A 27787-nucleotide genomic window follows, 5' to 3' on the forward strand; every position below is an offset into this window, starting at 1 on the left:
GGGAATCAACAGTACTGGACAACTTAGGGCATACTACTGCTGCTGCTATAATGTGCCCCGTGACTTACTGCTGGAGTGTTAATGTCAAGGTGATGTAACTGCCAGAGTACTGAGAAACACCATTATTTTAAGGGGGGATCACTTCCAACTCTTGAACTGCAGACTCCCTAAACTAAAATACACAACTAGAAAGTTATTTCATTTCTACTAACTGAAGAGGCTGACTAGCTTACAGGTACACAACTCCTCATAGATCTCTGGTCAGGAGACATGCAACAAATCCCAGATGACTCAATGGATCTCACTCTTCCTTCAGTGTGGGCTAAGGTCTGTCAGAGCCCCTTGTTGCTGGGGGCTGAGGATACACATATGCATGTACGTCACTCATATGCACATAAGGTTTCTTAGCTGACACATGGAAATTTGTTCCTCTTCACAACGCCAGGGAACATTTGAACCCATGATGCATCTGAGCCATCAGGCACTGCCTATCCTGGCAGCTGCTCCTTGGAGCCAGCCTATAAAGACCACAGACTACATCACTTTGGGGTTTTTTCTGTATGTGTTGTGTTGTTTGTTGGTTGGGGTTTTTTTTCCTTTTTCAATTGAAAATGAGGAAGTTCCTGATTCTTTTTACCAGTCTCACAGGTTGTGAATCCTTTAGTCATCTGTAAAGAGGCATATTTGACGTATTTTGGACTTTTTGCTTATTTTAGCATGTATTATTCACACCTTCAGAAGTGCCTTAGAGCAACCCAAGCCCAGTGTCCCTCTTTTATTGCCAAAAATGCTTGCCAAGAATTTTGGAGCAGGACACCACCCTGAGGGCACGTTCTAAATGGGCCACATCATTACACAGAATAATACAAATCTGCTTGCATTTAAGGCTGCCCACTCCCATGCAACCTCCAGCTGCTTACATTGACTCCCTCAAACAGAACAAGAGCACCATTCCTTCACAGTCTCACCTCATACCATCACTCAACCCCATATTCTCTGCCTCTGACGTTTTTCATGGAACTGCTGAGCATTTCACAGAGCAGATGCAGCAGTGTGAGTCATTGCCTCACCGAGGAACAAGTTATTGCATAGCAGTTGCTCCACGGAAACAGCCCCCTGTATGTGCTTGAATATTGTGCAATACACTTCACTTACATACCTTGGAAATGGAGATAATTTGTTTACTTCACATATAACCAGGATAAGAGCAGTCTGTGTCACACAACTACCTGGGTACTTCTGATGGAGCATCTGACATGTGATCACTTGGCTGAGATTTGGATGGTTCAGGCCACCCGATTGCAGAAAAAGAGCTCAGAGCAGGAGCCTTGATTTGATTGCCCTTAAGGTTGGTGCTCTTAACAAGGTAGCTTTATGCAAACCACCTGTTAGGAATGGTCTTCTTGAAATGTACTGACCCCCCAAAACGTGCCTGAGAATTGTTTGGGATGGCATTGAGGACATGCTAGGCACAGGTCAAAGAGTGTAACAGGCTAGATGATTGTAGTCTACTAGACATTGTTGTAGTAGGTTGTAGTCTAGAAACATTGCCAGTGACTGCTGAATTTACTCTTATGGCTGTAGCTGAATGTTTCCATCTATGTTCCCTAGAGGCAGTCTTGGTTTACAGCTTTAATAGTTGGAAAATGTGAATTTTCTGACCATCCTCACAATTTATGGCACAATTTCTCAAGCTGTTATAATGAAGAAGCACTAACAACAAAGTTATTACTTACTCCACAAGCAAAATTTCTCTTCTTGGCAGCTCTTTGCATAAAGGTAGCCCAAAATGTGTCTTAATATTCTGCAAACAAATCAATTATTTATAATTGTCTCATCTTTAGATGCGAATTAAAGTAATGATTTTTTTATAGAGTTGAAAGGAAGCATACACGTTTAATTGAAGTAAATGAAATCTACATGACCACCTGTTTGTTTTTTTAAACTTTACAGGAAATCAATGTATTGACAGTAGCATTGGTCAACCACGACAGAGAAAAAAACTCAGAGAAACGAAGCCCGGGTCTAAAATCAGAGAAAGAGGCACTATTAATAGGTAAGATAACCCCAAAGAAGATTTATGAGAACAAAATGCCTTTTAACAGATTCCTGTTTTGCATATGTTTAGCCACAACTCTGTGCTAAAAAAAGTAAAAAAAAAAATAAATTTTTTTCATCTGTATTCAAAATGGCTTTTAGTAAGAGAAATCCTAAAATACAAGTGCACTTTGCCTTCCTGAACAATTCTGCAGAGTTTAACGGGAGGATTTCAGGTATGAAGAAACTTGCAGGATCTGTATTTAGACTTGCAGCATGAATCAATGAAGACTGTATTTTCATCAAGATTTAGCAGCCTAGAATTGTATAGCTTCTTATATGATTATTAGACCAAGTAGTGAAGGAGAAGGGCATGGAAATAATATTAGCAAACTACCAAGCAAAAATATCTATACTGCATGTATTAAGCAAGCCAGATTTATGCTTTTGACATTAGGTGAGGGAATTAGCAATATGAATATTTATAAAGAATACCACAAGGACTGTCATATCCTTTACCTAGAATAAAATCTTTAAAATAAACGCTTAAAGAGGGCCTAAAGCTAAAGCTTATAGGCAATGGGCCAGCTAACTGATATCAGGCATTTAGCAACACAGAACTGGCTGTACCCATGCTACCCTTGGAGGGAACATGCCCCATTTATACCTATGCATATTCTGCATTTGTTTTCAGTGGGGCAGGTTTTTGTGGAGCCTGAAGGCTCACTGTTCAAAGTGTACCCTGTGGCATGGCAACAGAAATGTTGACCTCAGAAAATGGGGTTTAATTTCTTTGGTTTGGTCTTTTCACAAAATCAGCAGTATCCTAGTAGGTGATAGTTCCAAAACTACCTTAATTTGTTTAAGTGCAGCTCATTTGCATAACCTAAGCATCAGGAAAGTTGCTGGTTTATTGCTGAGGCACAGATTCAGCAATTCACGGATTCAGTTTAGACCGAGAAGGTCATTTGAAAGTGAAGAATGTATTTAAGTGTTTAAAGGGTTTAGTACACAAACTCTCTGTGACTGGTGAGATGCAGAACAGTGGGTTGCACAGAAATGTATGAATTGTTTGAATTCTGCTTGTTATAATAAAATCTGGAACTTTTAATTGCAGCAGACAGTACTTGATCTGTTCAAAGATTATTCTGTGAGAAGGACAGCAAGGATGGGATTTTAAGAACAGAATAACAACCTTTTTTTTATGAGTCACTCATTATTTGACTGAAAGAAGTGGTGGCAGTGTCCCAGTTGTTCAGTAACACACTCAGATAAACAAAATAATCTCTGTTCTGGTCATAATACCCCCATAACTGGTTCATTGTTACAGTTCAAAGGTCCTAAAGACGGATTTCAGGTTATCTCCTCATCTGGGGCATGTTCAGGTGTGGTAAGGGAAAAATGGGCCTTGCCTCCATCCGTTCACTAAGTTTGTCTATATTTTACAAAGTACAATATTGTCTTAGAGGAAAAGTGCATAAAAAAAAATAAAAATTACTAAAAAGTTATCATGGAACTTCAGTCAATAACTACAAAATATTTACAAATTACTTATTATTTACAATATATGAAAGAGCTATCTTTGAACGTTCTGAATTGAAAAGTCTTGGGAACTGCATAACAAATGCAATGACACTGGTAATATGTGATGGGAGCACAAATTGGATTTCAATTCAACCCATCCAAGTGTGATGGTCTTGGCTTTTGCTTCTAAAGCTCTTGTGTGGTTGCTTATAGTCATCCACAGCACAAAGAAGGTAACTGCTGCTAGGACTCACCATAATATAAAATTAAATATACACCACTCCCTATGCAGGGCCAGAAGTCTGTAAATGCTATTCAAAAAATGAGGGAAGTAAAAAGGTGTTCTTTGCAAAGCCAGTTCTCAAATGAGTTAAATATTGCTTATCGGTTTCAACCATGGCCAGTACTTGGGGAAAAATGAAATCCAAAATTATCCTAATTCATTCAGCATGAAGAAAGCAGTATGGCCTGCAGTACACAAGATACAGTGACCCACTTTTGTCATTTGTAAGCATTTTTAATCCTGATGTTTATGATTTAAGTATACGAAACTTCCCCTAGGGTGGTTCAGCTAAGAAACCCATCCAAAGAGTTGAAAATATTTGTTCTGATTCTTACAGTTCAACTCTCCCCAAACAGCAAGTCATGCACATGCCATTTTCTATTTTCACTGTTTGTTTAGAATGGGAGAAATTGAATAGTGCCTTTAACAGCAATACTGATGCCCCAAATCTTGTTTTCACTGGTCATCATTATTAATGCTGTCACTTGATTTTTACTGCAGAAAAAATCTCTAGACTTAGATCTTGACTCCTCCTAAGCCACTTTTATTCTCATACCTTTTATAATTATCCTGAAAATAACAATGAAGATAGACAGAACAGGCTCTCTTTTAAGAGAAAGTAAAATATGTCAGAAAGGATTTGTGTTTTCTTCAGCACCAGTTAGGGGTAATACGGATTAAACACTTTTCCTTACCAGCATCAGCATAATTACTAGAAAAATTTGAGGGAGTGAGGCTTCTGTCACAATTATATGAGACATTTTCACAACAGAGCATCCAGTGAAGGAGAAAAAGGCAATAATTTTACCATTCCAATATCCACAATTTTATATTGGTAAATCAAGCATAAAATTGGTAGCTGAAATGCTTCTAGCAAGGCTTTGTTTAGAAATTCCTTTATTCATCAGTATATTATCCTGGTCACTTACTTGCTAACTACTGTCATTCCTGAAGATGAGCTATGGTATTTAGCATGTTACTATGACTGTATTAAAAATGTGCCATTTTGTTATGTTTATTGGGTTGTGAAAGAAAAATAAGAATCATAATTCATACTGAAAAACCTGCAAGAACAGAGTATTCAGAATTATTTTGCCTATTTTAACGATACGGTGTCTGAGGTAATTTTACTATTTTGTGTGCATTTGTTTTTAATACAGGTATCATATCCACATTTCTTCACGTCCACCCTTTTGGAGCCAATATAGAATATCTTTGGTCTTATATGCAGCAGTTGGACTCTAGGGTAAAAAAATTTAACGAAAATCTGTTTTGTCTATAGAAATATTGTATTATTCTTTACTGCAGGTTAAACTCTTCATGCATTTCCATTAGAAAGATAATGGGATATGGGGCTTGGGGGTTTGCAGTCTTTATTCATTTGCAAATTACAGTGCACGTGCTTGTGTTGAGGTCTTCGCCTCGCACTGCTTAGCTATTTTTTATGGCAAAGAAGAGCAGAGCTTTAAATGGCAAAGACTAGCAGACGATTTTATGACACATGATTCTGAAATATAGCTGAGGAGAAAGAAAGCAAAACAAGAGGTCCATGTAGCCAGGGCCATCAAACTGTGCAGAGTTTTTGGAGATGGCTCCTTATTCTTTGTGAAGTTGTTAGTCATGGGTCACACTGAACCGAAACTTCCATGAACATATGAGTGGACCATGTAGCATGTCCTTTGTCCGCACATGGAAGCAGAGAGGACCTCACAAAGGAATTGGATGACTTTACTGCTAAATTCAGGGTCTTGGCTGTGGCCAAGACAAAAGTGACGCCAACACACAACAGTGTGCAAAGTGTTTAATACATCAGTTTGTACAGTCCACAGTCAATACATACCTGTAGGATAAGATTCTTTGACTTACTTTTTAATATTTACTGTAGGATGAGATGAAATCAAGCCCCAAAACGGCCTATTCCTCTGCCCTGAATATTAAGCAAGTCAACTGTGAAATAGCCACTTTTGATCAGGTGAATGCCAAACAGCGGCTCTGCAGGATGCTAGGCTTCAGGAGACACTTAGCAGATGCAGGGGTCACCCTGTGGTCAGCCACAAGTCTGACCCATATCTCCCAGTACTTGTATGATGGTGCTTTCCAAGATCTCCTTCCAACACAACTCCTTTGATCCTGGTAATATTTTGTTCCTGAACAGCCCCTCCAGCACATAGCTAAGATCACCTTCCAGCTGCTTTGATGGTTTGCTTTCATAGCCTGCTTCATGCTTCTGGATGATCCTGGATCCTTCCTCTGTTTCTATGAAAAAGAGTAGAGCTAGAAGCCCACTGGAAATAAGACAGGTTGCATTGATGAGTGAGGAAGAATAATGAAGTTTTTAGGCACTGTCTTCAGGTCTTGGCAACTCAGTTTTGCTAGTATTTTACAGTCCACTGCCACCCACAATGGACAGGGAGTAGGGGATGAGGATGGTAGAAAGAGGTGAGAAACTGGTGAATTTCAATTCTTTTTTAAATGTCTGGTTTTATCGAGACCTGATGCATCCAGAGCTTCATACCTACAGCCATTCCTCTTCTGCTTCTCTACTCCCTGCCTCTGCCATGTGTACATTTTCCTTCATCTTGTCCCCAGTTCCTGCAGCACTCAGTCTGCCCAATCTCCTCAGTTATCTTTCAAGTCCTTCCTTAAAACAGTGTTTGGCTAAGTTTCAACTGCTTTTTCCCCTGGATGACCCCTCCATCTCTGTATCTCTTGAGTGATGAAAGTAATCATCTAAAATATGGACTCCTTAGGCTCCAGCCCTGCTGCTCTTTGCTTCTGCCCACTGAGCTCTTCAACTTTCTCCCCCTGCACAGCTGCAGTCCCTTCTAGTGAATGACTGTGGGCTCAGTCCTTGAATTTCTACTCACGCTAGTAACGTGTTGGCTTCTGTGAGGCTACCAGGATCAAACCTTTAACTTGCAAACAGAGCCTTCATGGAAGGAGCATTGTCTCCATCTCTGCAGCTACTGCTGGGCCTACTATGGCATAATAAACACAAGCTGCAAAATTTGACCTCACTGGTTTATTTTGTAAGTAACTGCTTGTAGAAAAAAATTACTTTCTAATAGCACAATACAGAGATGCAATCTCAGAGATTAATTTCATTTACTTTCCATGGTTAGACTGTCATTCTTCACCTGAACAGGAATGATAAGGTCAGCATAGCCATGCGAGCTGAGGGCTCAGTATAAAGCTCATATATAATGCCCAAAAGTAACCAGATATCCATTACTGCCATGTAAGTATCTAAAAGATAGATCTGATTATTCTGGGGCTTTAGACTGCCTCCAACACTGATTTTTGGTGCCACCTTTAATAAATCATTTAATCTTTCTGCTGCACTAACCTCTAGAGGAAAATAAGAGGCAGTAGATATTTTCTCACCTCCCTTGGGTGTACTGAGGTATAATCAGCATATTTTATGTTCACATACTGTTTTAAAAAGAAAAGTTTTCACCATGGAAGGTTCCTACTGATATGAATAAACACAAATATCCCTATTGCCAGAGAAACCTATCAAACTTTTAAAATACTTGTGGATATCAGGCAACACCCATACATTTGCTTGCTGTTCTTTTCATGACCACCATTTTAGAAGCAGTAGTAGTAGGATAAAATGGTTCATTTTCTATGACTGTTCCTTTCTTGACTTCCCTACTGATTATGCCAGAAAGGTTGCCTTTCTGAAAATGTTTGCTGTAATGAGAGCATCTTTCCCATTAGGAAGGTGACCAGTCATTAGGGTTCCGAAATGATACAAACATTCTGAACAATGCAGAATTGGGAACTTTACTGCTTAGTTATCTGGGGCTGCTGAACTGAGTAAGACTGGAAGAAGATGGCTCCACGGATAGTCAGCCCTAAGTAACAAAAGGGAGCTGATTAAAGTCTTTTTGAAAGAGAAAAACTGATGGAGCTGGGAGAAGAATTCGAGAGGTCCTAGGCTGAGAAGGAAGAATAAAGTCCCATCTGCTTCCTCCTCCTCACAAGTATACCCATGACTGTAGTTCTTAGATGGACTTCATACAGCACTGTGTGACCAAGCCCCAACACGGCAGTTGTCATTGTTTTACAGTGACATTGTTTTACAGCCTCTTACAAGAGCAGAATCATTCCTTCAAGGAATTTGCACTTGCTTTGGAATCTGGAAATTCATGTCAGGCTAAGGTTAAAAAAAAAAAAATAAGGGTTTACTGTTTTCATCTGGCCTGCATTCGTCCCTGCTCCCCCACCCCCCTCCCCTTATTTCCATTCTTAATGTTTCCTCTTCCCAATCTACAGAGCAGCTTTCTCACTTTACTTTTACTTTTGTTCCTTTCTCAGATCTCTGCAAATGAGATAGAAATGCTTTTGATGAGACTGCCACGCATGTTTAAACAAGAATTCACTGGTGTAGGAGCAACACTGGAAAAGAGGTGGAAGTTTTGTGCCTTTGAAGGAATTAAAACTGTCTGACTGTGACTAGTAATGAAGCTATGCAGAAGAAGAATTCCTAGAGCATGGCAGGGTTATAAAGTATTAAAGTAAGAAATTTAGGTTTGGGCACATAGTAGTATGTTTTCAAAGTTATCCAAGCCTAATTTTAGTTACATTTGTGACGTTCTCTTGTGAGTGGAAATGTAGTTGTGCACCAGTTCCTAAAATAAAATAAAACAAAATTTAAAAAAAAGTTTCAAAATGTGACAGATTGTTTCCTATGAAAACTGGAGAAGATACCACAGTCATAATGATTTCAAAATACTACATGTCCTATATCTAAGAAAAGCTCATTGAGCAAACAGTTAAGGAGAAAGATTGCCCGGTTATGGTCACTAAGCTACAGCGATGTATGTGTAATATGTAGTAGAACTCATTAAGTTTTGGTATAGAAAATTCTTTCTGTTTAGTAAGAAAATTGAGTAATTTTACAGTGAGGAAAAACATACCAAAAGAAAACTTGAAGATGTGTCTGAAGTTATTGTATTTTGTAAATTAAGTTATATGCTGTACCAGGGATTTTTGCCTTATTGAAAGAGGCCTGAAAATGTGATTGGAGTCCTCAAGAATGCTTTATCAAGAATATTATTTTTCTAATGTAACTATTCTCCATTACAAGTTCTTTTAACATGGATTGCATACCAATTTTCATAAACATGTAAATAGGGAGGAAACCAGTGTTACTGTATTGTATTTGGTATGTAACATTCAGGTTTATGCATCAAAATGAATATTCAGTTGCATTACTGTTACAAATTTTATAGCAGATATATTAATTTTTATCAATAAATATTACTTCTACCATATTGTTTGTGTAAGTTTTTCTTCTGATGTTTTTGAAATGTAGTCAATCCAGCAAGAGTCTCCTGGAACTTATCTTTCTCCTACCTGAACTATTAATTGCAGAAAACTTGGTTAAATTACTTATGAATCAAAAAAGCAATATTAGCTAAGATTAAAATAATTCAAAATATTGGTAGGGGAAGTACCAGCATGGACCTTTGTTTAGCTGAACAGATTTCATTTGGTTTTTTTCAACAAGCAGACAGATAAAAAATGAACATCTTCAAATATCTCGTTTTCCATGTTGTGTTGGGTATTTGCAATGCATCCAATTAGTTACTTCGTCTAACATTTAGCTAAAGCTTCTGGCCTTTGGCCAGCCAGGGAAAGGAATAAAGCACTTTTAGTGGTGTTCCTTAAGTAGGAACATTGATATAAATTATCATGTAAGTTTCGCTGTCAAATACACAGTACTCCAGCACTCCTGTAAGAGCCAGCAAAAGCTAAAGTGTGTGTACCAACCAAGCCAGGAGAGCAAGGAAGGAATTTCTCCTCCCAGAGCCTTGCTTTAAACAAATGCATCAGTACAACATTTAGCATGGTGCTGGATAAGAAACAGCAGCCACCTCCAAGTCACACATCTGTGTAGGCAGAGGAGCCAGTCACAAGAGAGCTGGCCCTATGAAGTGGGGCACCAACAGCAGGAAATATGGCAAATTGAAACAGATGCAGGGAGTATCCCAATACATGTCAGAGTGATGTTTCACTGAGGTTCCTCAACAAACAGCAATTAGTGTCAAATGCAATTAGTAATGAAGGAACTCTCCTACATGGCTCTTAGTGATTAGTACTTTAGGGTCTATTTCTCTTATGGCATCTACCTGGAATATAGAAATATTAAATGAAATGCTAATTGTGTACAAAAGGGGAAAAGAAAGAGGCTTAGCAGATCAATTATGGGAGAAAATTATGCTTTCAGGCAGTACACATAAAATTTTTAAAAATAAAGTACATCTCTGTTATGGTTGTACAGAACCTGTGTTAAGTCACTTGGGTGAAACTAGTAATTATATTCCAGTTATGCCAATGAAAAGTAACTAGTTTAATCCAGGTAACAACTTCTTCTTCTCTTGTAATCATACAGTTTTATGAATAATTCTGACAAAAATGTGTTAGGTCTGACAGCTGTTATTTAAGTACTGTAACATAAATGTATATGGATGGCACTTAGGCTGGGGAAAAGAGATGTGAGAAAACTTTCACCTCCACTTACTCCATGCCATACTTACTCGTTACATTCTGTCCTCCCTTTTCCTGTGTCCTCCTTTTTTTCCCCTTTAGCTCATCTCCTCTCCCACAAAACAACTCCAATCCCAGATAGTCACAAAACATATTAATTTTGACCAAACTTTGTAACCTAATCATCATATTTGCTTTGCATGTATTTTCTCTTCCTTTTTTTTTTCTCCTGTTTTTTTTATGTCTGTCTAGACCATCAAAGCTTTAGGAGAGTACCCTTTTTAGTCCTTGTGTAGTACCAGCTAAAAGGGAACCTCCTTCACTGGTTTTTAGATACCACAAAGAAGATCTAAACTTTGAGTATAAATAGCATGTAGAGATGCTGTATTATTGTAACATATCAGCTGAGAGCTTGAAACTAGGGAACATCCTCAAAAGTATCTGGTTGGGCCTCAGAACTGGCTTTAACTTTGTGTGCTCATTGGCTTTGCGGGAAAATGGATTAAAATGCTCAGCTCCACCATTTAGTTGCTGAACTGTCCTTATGATGACCCTTGGGGTATTCAGCTTGGAGTCCTGAGGTTGATAGAATGAGATAAATAACAAGCCACCTTTGAAAGACATCTAGACTGCACATTAGGAACCATTTCTTTACTGAGATGGTGGTCAAACACTGGAATGGGCTTCAGACCCTCTGATCAGTGCCTCAAGGCTGTCAGTGTTTAAGAAGCATTTGTGCAATGCTCTTAATGACATGATTTAGCTTTTGGTCAACCCTGAAGTCGTCAGGCAGTTGAACTAGATGATCCTTATAGGTCCCTACAAGGCCCACGTTTCTCCAGCTGAGTCAGGTTGAAGAAAGTTGCACATTTGGCAAAGACTCAAAGCCATTGCAGTTAACAGAATCTTCACAACAGTAGTGGGAAAAAAATGAACAAGGAAAGGCCAAAGAGACATGACATCAGCAGGCTAACCATGAGCTCAAGAGATGAAACTGTGAAACAGCCTGGCATGCAACTGCAAGTTATAGAAGAAAGTTATAGTAGTGTTTCCTCTTCTCAAATAGGGACTAGTGGAGCAGGAGAAGATTTTATTTCTGACTACCCAAATATGCTGAGGGTATTTTCTAAGTTCAGGTGTCCTGAACTCCTTTTCTCACAGGAGACCTTTTTATCCTCAGCTTTGAATTGTCTTGGGCTGATGGCAGAGTTAACTTTCATCAGTTTAGAGGGCCAGCCTCTTACTGCACTGTATCTGATTCCCACTTGAAGGCTTAAGAGATAGGCTGTGCAAAACCTCTTAGACAAATGTGCATTTCACCATGCACATTAAAGGGAGATGGGTGTAACCTCTCTGTTAAACTGCATTTTATGTTCACAAGAGATGTTTTATGTTTGATAATGTTTGATGAAGACTGCATTTTCCCCATCACTGAAGAGGAAATTTTTAATATCTCCTTGTACTATTGCACATAGTGGAGTCAATTGTTTATTGAAGTGTGCGGGTTTTGGGCAAAGCTTGCATGTTCAGGACTGCTAGAGCATCACATTCACTTAAGGAACAACTATACTGAGATTTAGAGAAAATCCTGTATCAAGTTATGCTACATTTAGCTACACAAGATGTGCAGTAAATGCTGTGGAATCTAAAGCTCAAAAATTTGTTGTAAGACCATTCTGGGTGGTTTGCTAAAGTCAAAATTCTGGTCTTGCAAGCATTGTTTTATTTAAAGTCAGAATGGCTTTTCCAGTCAGGGTTAGTAAGACAAAAATGTTCTGTGCTGCTGTGAATTGATTTGGGGAATGAGATTTGAGAAGAGGGGAGGAAAAGGAATTAGTTGTTTTGGAAGATTTTTTTTGAGCCTCCAGCACCAATAGTAGCCAGGTCTGATATACGACTGATGTTCATTTTGTCCACTTAACAAATGCATCTCAGAGTTCAGCATTTGAAGTGTGAGGTTTTTATCATCCTTCTTTTTTTTTTTCTTTGTCCTTTGACTTGTCACTCTGGTTATCCTGCTAAGATCTGAAGCTCGTTTACCGTATCTTTTCCCTCAAAAAGAAGTAGAAACAGCAGAAAATTTCTTCTGGTTCTGTTCTGTAGTCAATCTCTTCTGGAAGCAACTGCTGAGATACTCAGGAAAAACAAATTTGTCCTATATTTATTGGCATTAAGTGCCTATAAAGTAGGACACAATCTGGAGGAAGCCATTTCTTCTTCCAGGCTCTCCAAGAGCACAGTCATTGTGACTTTACTTACTAAGTTAAAACTGAATGTCTCAAGAACAAGTAAGTCAACTGAAAAAGCAGCCAAATCAGGAAATTATGCTCACAAGGTGCAGATCCTCTGACTATATAACCCTGTTACACTGAATTCATGAAATCATAATTTGTAAGCAAAATCAAATAGATACACTCAGGACTACCTTTGATTAAGTGTTTTGCCTCACACTGGGTAACATTGTGCCTGTTCAGACTTAATGGGCTGACTCCAATGTCATCCTCCTTCTCGATAGGGATATTTGGGTGACAGGAAGAGGAAAAAAATATAAATTCCTTTAAACCTAGCAGACAGCACTCCTGAAATCCTGCTGCAGACATACTATAACCATTGCTCAGACTTCTGGCTGATAAGTACTTCTTGCTAATTTATGTACTTTTATATATATAACATTGAAGCCTAAAAATCATCAACTTGGACTGCTCATATGATAGTACAGTTAATTCTGTAGTGGTCCCAAAAGCCTATGGTGGATTCAAATACACCTCCCATAAAAGCATCCAGCCATGAATCAAGGTTATCAAGTGATGAAAAATATTTTTTTTTGCTTGATAGTTTGTTAGAAGAGATTAGCATTGTCAAAATTGTGTCCTAACTTCCTAACTTCATTTTTTTCTGGCTTCCTTTAGCCAGTTTTGCTTTTCTCTCCGAGATTAAATAATCCTTTAGTACTGCATATTTTCTCCCCGTGAAGATATTTATATATTGTGGTCTGTTTACTTCTCAGTATTCTTTCTCATAAACTAAACAGATTGAGCTTCTAAGTGTTTTGCCATAAAGCATTTATCTTCTCTTCCTCAAATCATTGCATTCTTTTTCTTTTTTTTAACATCCTTTCCAATTTTTCAAAACCTGCTTTAAAATGTGTGGAGAGAAACTGTTACTTGAATTAAACTGATCAGTTTACAGTATACAGACATGCAGTCACATCTCTGCTCCAATTCAGCCTTTTGCCTCCTACTCCGATCAGACTATTAGCTGATCGCCAATGTCAAAGCAGTAATCCAAGTGAATCGCTGTTGCACCATTTTCTTCATCCTTCTGGTGTAACAGATTCCTCTGCACAGATGTGTTTCTGTCTGCTAAAGCCTGGCTTTTCCATCCCCACTGATAGGCTTGTTTGTGCAAGCACAAAGGTGTCACCCCACAAGGGTATTTTGAGGCTTATATCCCATGTGCAGCCTTGTTCTTTGCTATGGGGACAGTCTGGATAACTCTATGATGTTTATACCCTCTCCTGATTTAAAAGGGGGTAATCAGATCTGCTGTCAGGATGTTAGCTGATCACATCAAGCATTCAGAGGGCAATCGCACAGGCTTTGTCTAGACTAGGGTTTAAATGTGTGTCATTAGCACATATTAGCTGATACATTTTAGAAGTCTGATGCAGACGAAGCATAATGCCTTTAATGTGAAAAGCTGGCTGAGTTAGGCCCTTGGGCATTGGCGTTGACACTGGTTTGTCTATTTTAGAGTTTTAGAATAAGTTAGCCAAGGGCTTGTCTGCAAAGACCAGTTAATTTGGAAGAAGATAGGCTATGAATTTAAAGGGCTGCTCCAGGACTTAAGACCAGAAAAAGATTAATTCTCAAGTAGTTGCTCTGAAATAGCTCAGTATAATAGTAATATGCACTTAACTAGGTACATTTTCTATCTCCTTTTTTTTTTTTAAACTTTCTCCAGAAAAAAACAGTTCCCATATTAGAGTTGTTGTATTTAAAAATTAACCCTCTGGTGCATTTCTGGTTTTTATCACTGCTTCTTACTGAATACAGATGATTAGCTTGGTTGTGTCTGGGGAGGAGGTTGGAAAACTTGTACACTCTGCAAATCTGGTTGTTGATGTTAAAACCTGACTTGCATTTCACAGGGGGAAGACATGGTATGCTTGTGAGAGGAATGGGAGTGAAGCAACAGAAGACCATAAAATAGGATTAAAAATAGAGACTGGAGGGATTTTGTTAGAACCTGGCGTTCCATCAAAAAACCCCACACAAATCCCAGGACATCCCGGAAGCCTGTTATAAACTAAGAGGGGGAACAGGGAAGAGGAAGAGATAAGATTTCACAGTAAAAATAATTGTAAACTACGGTAGTATTGAATCTATAAGTGTTTGTGTATTTCCTTAGCTGGTTCTGTCCATGGAGTCAGCTCTGTCAGGTGTTGTGTCTGAGACTTTGTAAAGAAGAACCTTCCAAAATTACTCTGCAGTTGGCTCTATCCCAAAAATATGCTCAAGCAATACTAACTTCCAATGGCAGAGAGCCCCTCCCCACAAGAAAAATCTGCCTCTCTAGTTCTACAGTTCACTGTTTGACGATGTTAGCAAAAAACCTTTTCCTTATCCTTGAAGGCTAGTGAGAATACATATTACTCATGGAAAACAAATATTTGCCAGGCGATCAAAACTCATTTCAGATTGTCATTTCTACCCCTCCACTCTAACTAGCTGTCCCCTGGGTGGAACTTGTCCCTTGGTTAGATGGAGTTAGCTAAAGCCCCATCAGGGTGGAATCTACACTTTTGTCTTCAGAAGATGAACAGCCATGGATAAACATCATGCTACTAGTTCAAGGCTGATTTGTCTCAGGAAGAATTGCAAGGCAGGAGCTGCTTTGCAGGATGATACTGGAAGCCTATTTTGCACAATAAAACATACTGACAGAGAAGGAAGCCAGATGGTGTCTCAACAGCCCAAGTTTTCTAAAACACATTTCCTACCCTGAGAAGTTCTTGACTGACAGCTCTGGAAACAGGTGCTTTAGTTGTCCACAGGGCAGGACAGGGAAGGCATCTAATATTGTCCCAGCAGAAGTCTCCAGAAATCACCTGCCATTTCATTTTCATCGCTATGAAGTCCTTGTCTCATCTGTCCAAACTGCAGAGAAAGGGGATGTCTGCAGAATGTACATTTGACCCTGATTTGAGGCCACAGAACTTCTGCTACTTAAAACTTTAGTTTGAGGGCTGGATTTGAATCTCTGAACTGTAAAATGGATATACTACTGTCCTAAGGAATGTAGGAAATTATCCAATCACTGAGGAGAGGAAGGCAGCCTTTCTTGAAGCACAAATGAAGAAATATACCCTGATGACCCCATCCCCTTCAATCTTCACAATGAGCAAGAAGATCTGGAAGTACATGGCTGGCAAAGAAGTTCATCCTATCAGAAAAGACAAAAAAGAGCTCGTGTTATATTCACACAGAATGTTTTGAGATGGTTTTTTAAGTCTAAAGAAAACCCTCTGCAGTTTATAGCCATGAGATGCTCTTAAAACAAAGATTAGTACAGGGAAATGGAGCAGCAAGGAAAAAAAGAATATTATCTTTTATGAGCACTTTACTGCTCTTCCTCTTTGAGAAGATTTCAGTGTGGAGGCTGAAATCCCTATTGTTTCAAAGGTTTACAGTCAAGAGCAGGAATAACATGGGATTTGCAGCCTTTGTTTGATTTTTGTGGTCTGTGCAGTTCAAATGTCCAAAGAAAAACAGAGAGGTGTATGCCCAGGTGAAATGGAACTGGGCAGTCATTTATGTAACACAGAATCGTTGCTTTTCTGCAGTGCGGAGTTTTTTATTTACAGCAATAAATCATGGGCAAATGATCAGAAGTTCAAGGATGTATATTGGTCATGTAATCAGCAAGAAATCTGTACATGTTTAGAGTCCAGACTTTAAAGTTTTGTCTTTCTTTTGAGAATGATGAGATTTCTGTCATATGCAGCACTGAGAAAGACAACAAAGGATGAACTGGATGGATCTTGGGAAAGAGCCCTAATCAAATGCTAGCTAGTGATGTGACTGTCACAGAGTACTGTGCAAACATATCCCCACTCTCAGTGAACAGGCTAGTTTGGCCACAGGAGACATCACAGCTGTCATTGTAGAGCCTCTGCCCAGCTCAGTCCACTCTACTTACTGCTTCCAGGTTAAGCAATATGGTATCATCTGGGCTGTCTTCTTCTGGACTTCTTCTTTCTGCTTGGTTTCTTCTTCTGGAAAGTTTATTTTTAAGTAGTTCAAGCCCTGTTTCAGGCAGTTAACAAGCTGTACCATTAACAGAAAGCCATCAATTATCTACAGCAAGAGTGGGTAAATCCTAATTAAAAAAGAACCTGGACAACTTCTTCCTAAATTTGCTAAAAGACTTGAAATTACTTTATTTGCCAATTTCCAAAGGAGAATGAGCAGCAAAAATGTTTCCAGAAATAACCAGAATAAGGCTTCATCTCCCTGACCCATTTGGCCCATACCTGTCCTATGTTCCCCAATCCAAGCATGCAACAACATTCAGAGGAAAGCAAAAGCTGTTCCAGAGTTTAAGTCATGTGAGTAATTCAAGGCTTTGGGAAGGTTATAAAAAGGTCCCTTGTAGACAATCCCACAATCAATGCTACTGTTCTTCTGTGTAACTAATCTAAAGTAAGGTTTTCATTAACTCTCTTTATTTGATGCATTGTGAAACAAACCAAATGAGAATGTTTAGGCTGGCAAAAAAAGCAACACAAAATCCCACAAGAACACGGCATAACAGCATACATCAAGATCTGAGTAACAAAGAAAATAACTCTGGATACACAAAGAGATGTTGGGAAATTACTGCTTTGTGGCATGAAATGGAGTATAACTGACTACTAAAAAGTTCTTGCTAATCACAGGTATATTACATGGCAATATACAGATTGGGGTTAAGACCTTCACTTTCTGAATTACTAGGTGTCTGAGAGCTGTCACCATACAAACTCACAAGCAAGGGAACTGTGACCAAATCCAATAGTAAAGCTACTCAGCAACACTCCAAAACTCAGCTACACAGTGCATGTTTCCTACTAAGAATTTGATTTTAAAAGCCATAAATACCAGGATTTTCACTGGAATGTGGTCGCAGAGCCAAAGATGTGAGACATGTCAGCCACTCAACTAACTTTGGATGATATCCCATCATTGGAGTGACATGCCACTTCTTACTATAGCCCAGCAAACAGATCTTAATTCTTCCTTGTCCAAGTGAGCACTTTTATCTGCTCAGCTGTGGGATGTCCCACTGCTCCAGTTTCCATCATTCTGTGCAAGGTATTATCCATCCAGCATGTTCTGAGGACACCTGTGAGACTGATCCCCTACCTGCAGCTGTAGGTGCGCACCTCACTTCTCAGCACTCTCAAGACTGGGTTTTCAGATAGTCCTCAAATGCCTTCATGGCATACCTCCATGTAGTCATGACTGAGAAACATGGTCCTCTGAATTCTGGGAGTCGATCACTTGCATTCTTTGTAACATAAGGAAACACAAGAAATACAGGCCTTGAAGTACAGCGCATGGCTGGGTGGGACATTCTTCTTGAGCTTCTAAGGACACCATTCTTCACGTCTTCTTAATCCAGCCTTTATCCCTTCTCATCATGCCTACAGATTCGTGTGAGTTTGTGTATGTGTGTGTGAGGTCTCCAGACCATTCAAGTGGACTACAGCTTTTGGTTTCCTCAGCATATCATGTCTTTTAGTTTATTTTACTGCAAGTCATATAGGTAGAGGTGAATTGCAAAGGAAAAATGTCTACCACACCACATAATGAAATACATATAAAAACAATCTCATACATAAGGAAAAATTTACCTCTAAATGGCTGTCTGTCCAGTTTACAAAGAAGAAAGAAACAAACAATTGCAATTGAGAAACCATAAAGATTTATATAAATGGATAATATTAATTCGTCTTGAAAGATGAAAGGCTGCCTTCTCAGAGGAGGATGGACCAAAACCTATCACTTACTTAAATTTCCATTCAAATATGAAAAACAAGAAACCCAAACTATAGTGCCTGATTACCATGGATTATCTGTATCTAGCTTCAGGCACTGACACTGCTACAGCACCTAAATTCAAGAGAGCAAGTGTAACTCAAGGCTTTGTCATATGACTGAAAAAGGAGCTACGAAGCCTCCATCCAACATTAGGCAGATGGGTGCAGAATCCAACCTTCACTCAACAGGTCCCATGTAAACAGGGCACGGATGCCCTCACAGCCCAGCCATGCTGGTAAACAAGAGCCAGATTCCACCTTTCACTCAGGACACTCTGTTTTTCAGGCATCATAGCAAGGGGTGTGATACTGCAGTTATCTAAGGAGGAACAAGTATGGGGAAAGTGCACTTGGTCTTCACCACAGGTACCTGCTAGAAGATCAAGGGTTACAATATCCAGCCAATGATGGCTTTACTCAAAACACAGAGAGCTGAAGCATCTGTGGTTGTGACTTTATCTCATCCCACTTTAGGCTCTCAAGCAGACAGATCTAGTGCTTAGTCACATTCATGATCCTGCATTGCCATCTCATTAAGGGGGTGCTGAATTTATGAACTCATCTTCAGCTGTGGCTCACTGGAAATGCTACAGCACAGCCTCCCTTGAGCCTTTCAATTTTAGTGAAACAAGGGAACAGCTGGTAAATGTTGCCACTTGAAGGAGGATTTTCAGTGGTAGGGACCATGATTACTGTTTCCTGGGTTGTTCCTGAATCTGCAGAGCACCTCCTTGGTGCTGCTACCCTAAAAATCAACATGACTCTATGAAGGTATCAGTCAGCAGAGAACACTGCCACTGCTGACACATGCAGAGAGTAATTAATTCACACCATCTCCAAAAGAGCCAACTCACACAGAGGTCATGGTGATGCAGACATCATGGTGATGCAGACATCACCTATCACCTTCCCTATCCCAGCCTTATATACAAAATGCAACATATGTAATCAATGTATAAATGAGCAAAACTCGTAGTGCATATCAAATCTTCAATCCAGTAATTTGTTTTAGCAAAAACTGACTGTGACTACAAACACTTCACAGACTAATTTTCAGATTCATGAGTTTTTGCTTGGTTTGCCTACATGTTCTCTGAGCTCTGTGCCAAAAAAATATTTCCTTTCTTGCACTGAAACGTAACACTGACATGTGTCAAACTACTTCTTTTGTATGGGCTTAAGCGTACTTCTTCCTCTTTCTGCTTTTTGTAGATTCATACATATTAGACACACATCTTTGGGTTTTAATTATAAAATTAATTTAGACAGCAACCAGAAATAAAGCTGACAAATCTAATTTCCCAAGTAACTCAATATCATCTCAGGATCTCTGAGGAAAAAAACAAAAAATTATGTCCAAGTGGTTACAGACAAATTAAAAAAACAAAGAAAAAAGCTGATCAGATTAATAGAGGAGCATTTCTCTAGTGTAAAAATCCATATTTATCATCAGCTGTGAGAATGTGATGGTATTTTAAACATTAAATGACTTTTCATACTGCTTCCAATCCCAGACACTTAGGGGAAAAAGCTATATAGATACACATCATAAATGCATCTTAAAAGAAAATAATTTCTAAAACAGTTGCTTAATGACCATATGCAGTTCTGTGCTAGCTCAAATCATGTAAACTCCCTCCCATTCCTTAGATTTAATCTAAAACTTTTTTTGAAGTGATTGATCTGTGCCAAGTGTGGACTGAAAAGAGGCTTGCTGGAAGGTCAGCAGAGAAAGCTGTCAAGTGACCAGTCACAGCCATACTCAGCTTCACTCATGTGAAAGTACCATAGGCAGCTACCCTGTCCCACAACAGTGTCACAGATATGCAAACATGATCCTGGACATTAAAAAAAATAAATAAATAAACTTCCCTATGAAAATACAATACCAGCCATCAGGAGGATGTTGGGAAATACGAAGAAACCCTGAGAGAACAATGCAGTTTTCTAAACAGGTATTTGAACCCAAACTTAGATCTAGTCATCTTTGAATTGCTGTCAAAAGCCAGCCTTTCAGCTTGGTAGAGTGCAGCTCCTCTTGGCAAAAGCAGAGGTCCCAAGCACAGCCTTAAGGGTGAAGATCTCTTACAGCAGTGATATTGTTGCATCCACTGAAGAGAGACTTGCTGATGATGTGCTGCTGGAAGGAGTGAGTGGTGATCACACCTTCATTAGGCAGTCTGAGGATTAATGGATTATTGTTGGTCTTCAGGTTGAATCTTACCACCCATATATCAGCTGCAGAGAGGTTTCGGTCACTTTCAGCAGCTTCTGCTCCAGTCAGTCATCATGACCAAAGATTGTTATGCCTTTTACATCAGCACATGTGCACCAGCAATGATTCATCCCTGCGAGGGTAGAGGTCTTCCATCCAACATCAGTGCTGTCATTCCAGGTAACGATAGTCTGATCAGTGAATGTGATTTTAATGGCTGGTCTGGATGTAACTGGACATGGTTGATCAATGTAAAAAAAATTTTACAGAGTTGGTTGCACTATCTCTAATGTTAAGTTGCTGCCTTCTAAGTAAGCTGATCACAAGCTAACAATTATCAACACATTTTTTTGAACTATTCCCAACATGCAAGATTGAATGTTTCCTTTTTAAAGTACCAATACACAATCAATTGTAAAACAAACAGGTCTGTAAGGATTCAGTGTATCCACATATGAGGGGCAGACCTTAGTCTCCAGAGAAGTTGGTATCCTTCTCCACTGCTCTCAAAAGAGAAACCAATACCTCAGTTCAGCAACGAAAATTGAAAAAGTGGACTGAAATAACTGTGGAAGAAACTCATGAAGCCCCTCCCAGGGTCACAGAGCAACTCAGAAATATCTTCATGACACAGTGCTCTCTGAAATCCTCAGCTCTCTTCTGAAGGACTGAATTGGAGTCTATGGACTGCCCAGCAGTTCAGCTCAGCAATGGGCACCAAGCAGCTTGTCCTGCCTAAACCAAACCAGAAAATAAACACAGAGAGCTTTGAGACAAAGACTGGAGGCTTGCAGGTCTGTGTGTTCCCTCCTCCTTGGAAAGGAATCTAGGGACCTGAACCTTAATGTCCACTGCTCCCTAGTGCAGGAGCCATCAGGCCACAGGAACTGCATGGCACAGCATCCGGTTTCTCTCACACTACAATGTCTTTCCGGTGATGTCCAAACCCATCCATGTCTACAAGGAGTGAATCAGAGACACACCAGAAGCCTTTGCTTACCTAGCTTAGAGACACGCAGGTTCTGCAAAGGATGAGGCTCTAGTTTACACTCCCAAAGACTGGTGTGTGAGCAGAGTGCCTATGTTCCAATTACAGGCAGTGGAAAAGAAAGTCATTAACCCAGGCTGAAAGATGCCTGTTTTAGGGAGAGGTACTCCTATGTCCAGGTAGCTGAGTGGCTCCCCAAACTCCACTCACTACATGTATGATAGCAGCTTAGTCATCCTCATTACAGATACCTACAAATTCATCTGTGTGGCATTTAGCTTAGGCTACCATGGACCGTATCTGCCTGCCAGAGCCAAGGTGGAAATTGAGAGTCACTTAATTTTCCAGTCTATTAAAAAAATTAATTTCATCCATAGGCAAAAAGTGCTTTGAGGTTCTTGTAGCTTTTGGCCTATGAGTCTTGCTGACTTTTCCATCACTTTTTTATTTTATACAGTATCACACTTCAGTTGTGAGTGAACGTATTTGGGCACTACCAGCATGCAAAACTTTTCAGAATCTTGTAAAAGCTTTCATTTGGAAGTGGAATTTATGTAAGTGTGTGTTAATGATTTGGCATCTTAAAGGGGTTATTTTGAGTGCTATCTTTAACTTCATTACCATTAAATTATCCTTAGATTATTCCAAAGAGATTGTGGCCTAATGCTTTGAACCAATTTAAAAATTTATATGTAGAGTTGGTGATAGTCCACAGTCAAGAGGACATTTAAACACTGGAAACCAATTAAGCAGCCTTTGGGACATCACGAGATGTTTACCTTAGTTACACAATGTTGATACTTTTCTATATTTTTTCTGCATAGAGTGAATTGGCAATCAAAACTTGAACAGGTAGAAATCCATCACAAATATCTAAATCATTTGGTAAATTTGGTAAATTTGGTAAATTACAGTCCACACAAGTAATTGATGCCACACACATGTAGTAAAGCTGAAAACCTTCTAGAAATCAAGTTCCATTCGAACAGTCAATCCCAGATGGTTTCATTCCTAAAGAAAACCGTAACTGAAAACAGCATCTTGAGAGAAACATTCACCCCCAATCATTTGGCTGTGCCCTGTAAGGTCAGCATGCAGACAGCCCAAATCTCAGGATTGTAATCCGTTTCCCTTATAGAAGTAATACAGAAGGACAAAATCAGGGACTGATGGGCTTTCTTAATCCTTTATGTGATCGTAAGACTGGCTGTAGGAACTACTGGTGTAAGGAGTTTCTAACTGTGGGAAATTTAAGGAATATAGCTATTTCATACAAACTGCTCTAATAAATGTTCACCATTAGCCAATGCGGCAAGAGAATCTCTGCAAGGGAAAAGGAAATACAGACAACTTGTACCCTTAGATTCATCCTTAGGTTAATGAGGTCAGAGTAAAATCTTTTAGCTACTGACCAAGAGATCAATGACTTATGATCAACGACCACTGAGAATATATTTGAAATATCTTTTCAAGGTGAAATCCTTGCCTTGTGAGGTGTTTTCTTAATTAGAAGAAACTTCCACTTTGTAAACATGACTTTTGGAGGTTAAGGGAAATGTAAGGGGCAATTCTTACATGAACACTGCATTTCCTTGTCATATATTTCCACACCTTACGAGGTTTTGCTAAGCACTTTAAAGTTACAGTGGGATAGGGGACAACGGTATTACCACTATAAAATCATCCCCTCAGTCCGCCACAGCATGAATCAGAAGTATAAATTGCTGTGCCGAAGCGGGAGAAGTAAGAAATAGACTGTTCCCACTGGAAAGATAAGTGACTGGAAATGAGCCCAAAAATTTGTGCTTAGGAGTCTCAAAGCTGGAATACTGCTAGAGTGGATTACCAGGGAAAGCAGCATTGAGTAGGAACCAGAGCCTAAATATCTGACTCTGCCTGGCATACATTCTGGGGAGATGCAGTGTGCATAAAGACCTTGGATTTACTTCACTGCTCATCTCAATAAAAAGACATTTTCTACTAAAGTGCTGTAGAAAATCATTTCTCATTGGTTTAACCTTTGATTTCTTAGAAGTAGTGTGTTCCTCTGTACATCTAATGACCCTGGGTTACAGCTAACAGTGCCTACCTGAAGGCACTGGTGTGGTAAAATAGGAAGGATGAATCTGTTCCAATTGAGCTCCTACCCCTTATTCTCAGTGGCACAGGACCCTCCACATGTCATCCTTTGCCCAGTGAAGGAGGTAGAATGCCCACCCACCCTACTGTTTCCTCTTTTGACAGACATTGACTGTGAGCCAGCATCTTTCCAGCAGGCAAATCTCTCCCTCTCCATCTTTCCACTCTCTGGAAAAAAAAAAAAAAAAAAAAAAAAAAAAAAAAGAGAATCTTGCTACTTATATATATATATATATTCTAAATCATTTTAATATATTTTCTACATCTTCTGAATTTTGCATTTTCAGCCGGCCTTCAATCCCACCTTCAAGGTTTTTTTCTTTGCATTTACAAGAACTGGAATTATATTCCAGAGAAGCATCTTAAAAACACTAAGGACCCTGAGATGACCAAGTTCAAATGTCTGCATATGTATACACATACATACATGTATCTTCTCTGCAAGATCTACTATGAATGCAGAATTTCCCTTAATTCTGAGAAACTCACTTCAAACCCTCCTCCACACTCACATATACTCTAATGCACTCCCTCTTATATGAATCCACCTTCTCCCACGCTGACATATATATTCTCTCTCTCTTTCACCACTCTCTTTGCCTCTGAGCTAAATTACTCTACTGTGGAAATTGCCATCAGCAATTTTCACCCTTTGCTGCCCTTTCAAGGAGTTTATGCAATGGTGCAGTCATGATGCTCAAATAGCTACCTGATATCTTTTGAACTATTTTCCAACTATTTGCATGCATGTGTTACAGAAGAGCAATGTTTCTCACAACACCTCCATGGACTTAGCATGTACTGAACTGGTTGAAGTTGAATTTTTATGTTGATTACTAACTCAGAGTCAAATGGGTGTCTTGGGGATGACATTACTAACATTATAAGGTCTCTGCCCAGCTACAGAGCACCTGCATGTTAACTGTATTTTATGGAAAGAAGATTAGTTCAGAGGTTGAAGCAGTGTCCTAGGACTTGGAGTTAGCTCCTTGACCCTGGTGCTACCACTAAAGGGATTGATGTACTTCTGGTCTTTTTGCTCAAGTGTGTGGCACCACCCAGCTATTTGTTCCCATTCTCACAGCTCAGGTGAAGAATGGGATGGACAGAGTGGGAATTCTGAGGCTGTTCAGTGTATAGTCAGCCAGGTTGTCTTAGATCCAGACATATCCCATGAGGACACTGCATTATTCCCAGGTCAGATGTGTGAGAGTGGCTGTGAACCATTTTTCTGAAATACAAGCTTGAAAGAAAGTCAGAAGGTCCCACCTGAATTCATGGCTTGAGCTCTTGATCCCTTATGACTTTCCCAGGTGGCCAAGAGAAAAGTTTTCTGCACTTCAGTTTCTTAGTTATAATGAAAGAGCCCTTTCTACTGCATGGGGAAATTTTGAGGACAAACACATAAAAGACTGTGGGCACTGTCATGTTGGAGTAACAAAGGACACAAGTACCCAAGAAATTATTTGCTTTTCATATATGAAAATAAAAAAGTGACTAAACCAGGTTAAAGTGCTTACATTTGGGATGGATGGGGGAGTGTTATAAGGCTTGCTTATTACTTGTCTGCAGAGCCCTACGATACTGTAGAACCAGTTGGTGGTAGAATTACACCATAATCTACATAGTTTGATGAGCTGATGATTTTTTTCTTTGAAAACCAGTCTTTCAGATTTATTTTTTGTGAATCATCAAATATAATCAAATGCATGTATATGAGTGGGCTTAAGGGAGAGTAAGTAGTTTGACAAAATAGATTAATCTTTACTTCACATTAAAATGGTGGGTCCTTCCTTTTGATTATTCTCAGGCAATAACCTTGGTAGGTATATCTAAAAAGCTGTGCCTAAGAACTTAGTTGCTGAAATAATAATAATAAGGAAAACTCATTCCTCACCCAAAGTTGACATGTCATAGAAGTGAGAATTTAAGGAAACTATAGCTTCTTGAAAATCTAGATTATTATCTAGTATTCTCCTTGAAAAAAGCTTCCACTGACAGTACCTGTTTCTCCCCGCTCCTGTGAAAATCTTGTGCTGCCAAGAACAGCTTTTTGTTCAGAAGAAATGCTGATTTTGTGGGAGATGAAGGGAACCTTTACTCAGCTGTTCTGATCTTTTAAGTAAATATTTATTTATTTTCTGTAAGAAGTTATAAAGTTTCTTGGGAATACAGATAATGTAGCAGGAGGAAAAGTAATTACTGTAATTTTGCCTATGCTCTCAGAAAATAATCCATCTGATAAGCACCCCATTTACATTTAGTGAACTGCACAGCTCAGCTAGAGGCACCTCAACTAGATGCATGCAGTCCCTGTTTAACAAATACTATAATTGTCCTGCTAACAGAAGTACTTGTCTTGGCCTTTTCACTTTTCAAAGACCAGATGATTAAGATGTCATTGACATTAAGCATGCCTTACATCCATTTCTTAAGGAATGGTGTGCTCAGAGGTGCTCCCTGAGAGTTAGCAATCCTTTGAAATAATAAAGAACCACAGTTCATAAGGACAATCAGACACAAAACAGCCGCCTCTTCTTTTCAGGTCCAAACCCCCTGCAACGTCTCTGGGAAGGGGATGGTATAAGCATCAAACCAGTTCTTCTCTTTCATCTTCCTAGAGGTTTATTTTCTAGTAGAGGAAAACATCTGTCCCTTTGATTTTTTGGGGATAAATGGGAAGAGTCTGAAAGAAAACCTCATTAATTCACTGTGCTGATGACATAAAATAAGACATTCTTTAGGAAGTCAAGTGACAGGCTGCAAGGGAGAGGGGAATGAGAACTGACCTAGAAGCCATGCCTGCCGGGTAGCACAAGGACAGTGAGTTCCCATCAATGTGAATGAGGACTGAAAGCACTCAGCACCTTGCACGATTAAGCCCAAAATGAAAGCAGCTTTTCTCATCAAAATTGCACTGCCTTGCTCCTTCCCAAAAGGCATGCTAATTTGTTAGAATTCACTATCTTTGGCAGTTGTTTCCAACTGAGCTGTTTTGACCTCCCTTTCCACCATTTGATGGGAGAGTGAGACGTGCACACCACCTAAGAGTTTCAGGACACTTCAAAGGCAGCCCACGTCTACTTCCATTGGCCACATCACCTTTTATTTCCTGGAAAAAAGTGGTATTTGGGCATGTATGGTGCAGAGAAAGGTGGTACCTTGTCACAGCAAGAGAGGAGGTAGGAGATGGGTCTCCTTCCCCACCGTAGGGTGGCAAAGGTGGTATCCCCATCAGGAAGGCCATGCAGTGAGTGGAAGGAACACAGGAAAACTCTCATCCCACCTCATCTCACCTCAGCTGCATCTCCTTTTTCCAAGAAAAGTCTGGGAAAAGGACAGGCAAGTGCATCTCCCTCACAATTTAGAGCATCATTCAAGTGTGGGTTTAGGGTTTGTAGGGATACCTGTAGGATACTTGTGTCATACGCTGTCTGAGCATGCAAATGACAAAGGCAGAATGGCATCTGCTTGGAAGGGTCTGACAGCTCCTCTCTTTCTCCCCTTCTCCTGCCTAACACTTTTCTACCAAGCCTCAACCCTCACGGCAGCTGTGTTTTCTCGAGTAGGTTGCTACCAGGAGAGGTGATTTTTTATGTTTTGTATAGGAATTTATAGCTCTAAAACAGCGTTCATGTGACATACAGCAATACATTTTTTCCATAGAATACCTTTCCCTGTGTTTTAACACTTTCTATCCTCTGCAGAGGAACACACAAAATATTTCTAAAGCATCAGGCTTGCTACACAGATTTTCCCTCACTGCCTATATGCCAAAGCATTTCACAGTGGCAAAAATTATGAGGCTGCATACAGCGAAATGTAAGGAAAGCTGTTGCAGAATGACACCGCACAGTGTGAGCGGGAAAGGGAAGGAGGAATCAGTCATGAGACCAACAACTGAAGGAGAAATAAATTAAGGGTCATAAAACAAACTGCCATTCAAAACTCCCTTTCCACAGCAAGACCATTACTGTGGTTTCTGTCAGCTTCACAAAGTGAGGATAATTTGGGAATGGT

At 39.5% G+C, this 27787-nt stretch overlaps 1 protein-coding gene across 8 annotated transcripts in view; it reads left to right on the top strand.

Annotated features, from left to right (window-relative positions):
• ENOX1 (ecto-NOX disulfide-thiol exchanger 1) overlaps positions 1-9126 on the top strand; it is a 362324-nt gene extending 353198 nt beyond the window's left edge. For all 8 annotated transcript variants that reach the window (XM_039382917.1, XM_039382918.1, XM_039382912.1 and 5 more), the window contains 3 exons: positions 1954-2056; positions 5005-5090; positions 8168-9126. In XM_039382917.1, the coding sequence (XP_039238851.1) occupies positions 1954-2056; positions 5005-5090; positions 8168-8299 (321 nt within the window). In that variant the 3' untranslated portion in view covers positions 8300-9126. The remainder of the gene's footprint in view (positions 1-1953; positions 2057-5004; positions 5091-8167) is intronic.
• The last annotated feature ends 18661 nt before the right edge of the window (positions 9127-27787 follow it).

This window comes from Pipra filicauda, unplaced genomic scaffold (assembly GCF_003945595.2).
Source record: "Pipra filicauda isolate LSUMZ 115617 unplaced genomic scaffold, ASM394559v2 scaffold28_size6257848_pilon, whole genome shotgun sequence".
Classification (NCBI taxonomy): domain Eukaryota; kingdom Metazoa; phylum Chordata; class Aves; order Passeriformes; family Pipridae; genus Pipra; species Pipra filicauda.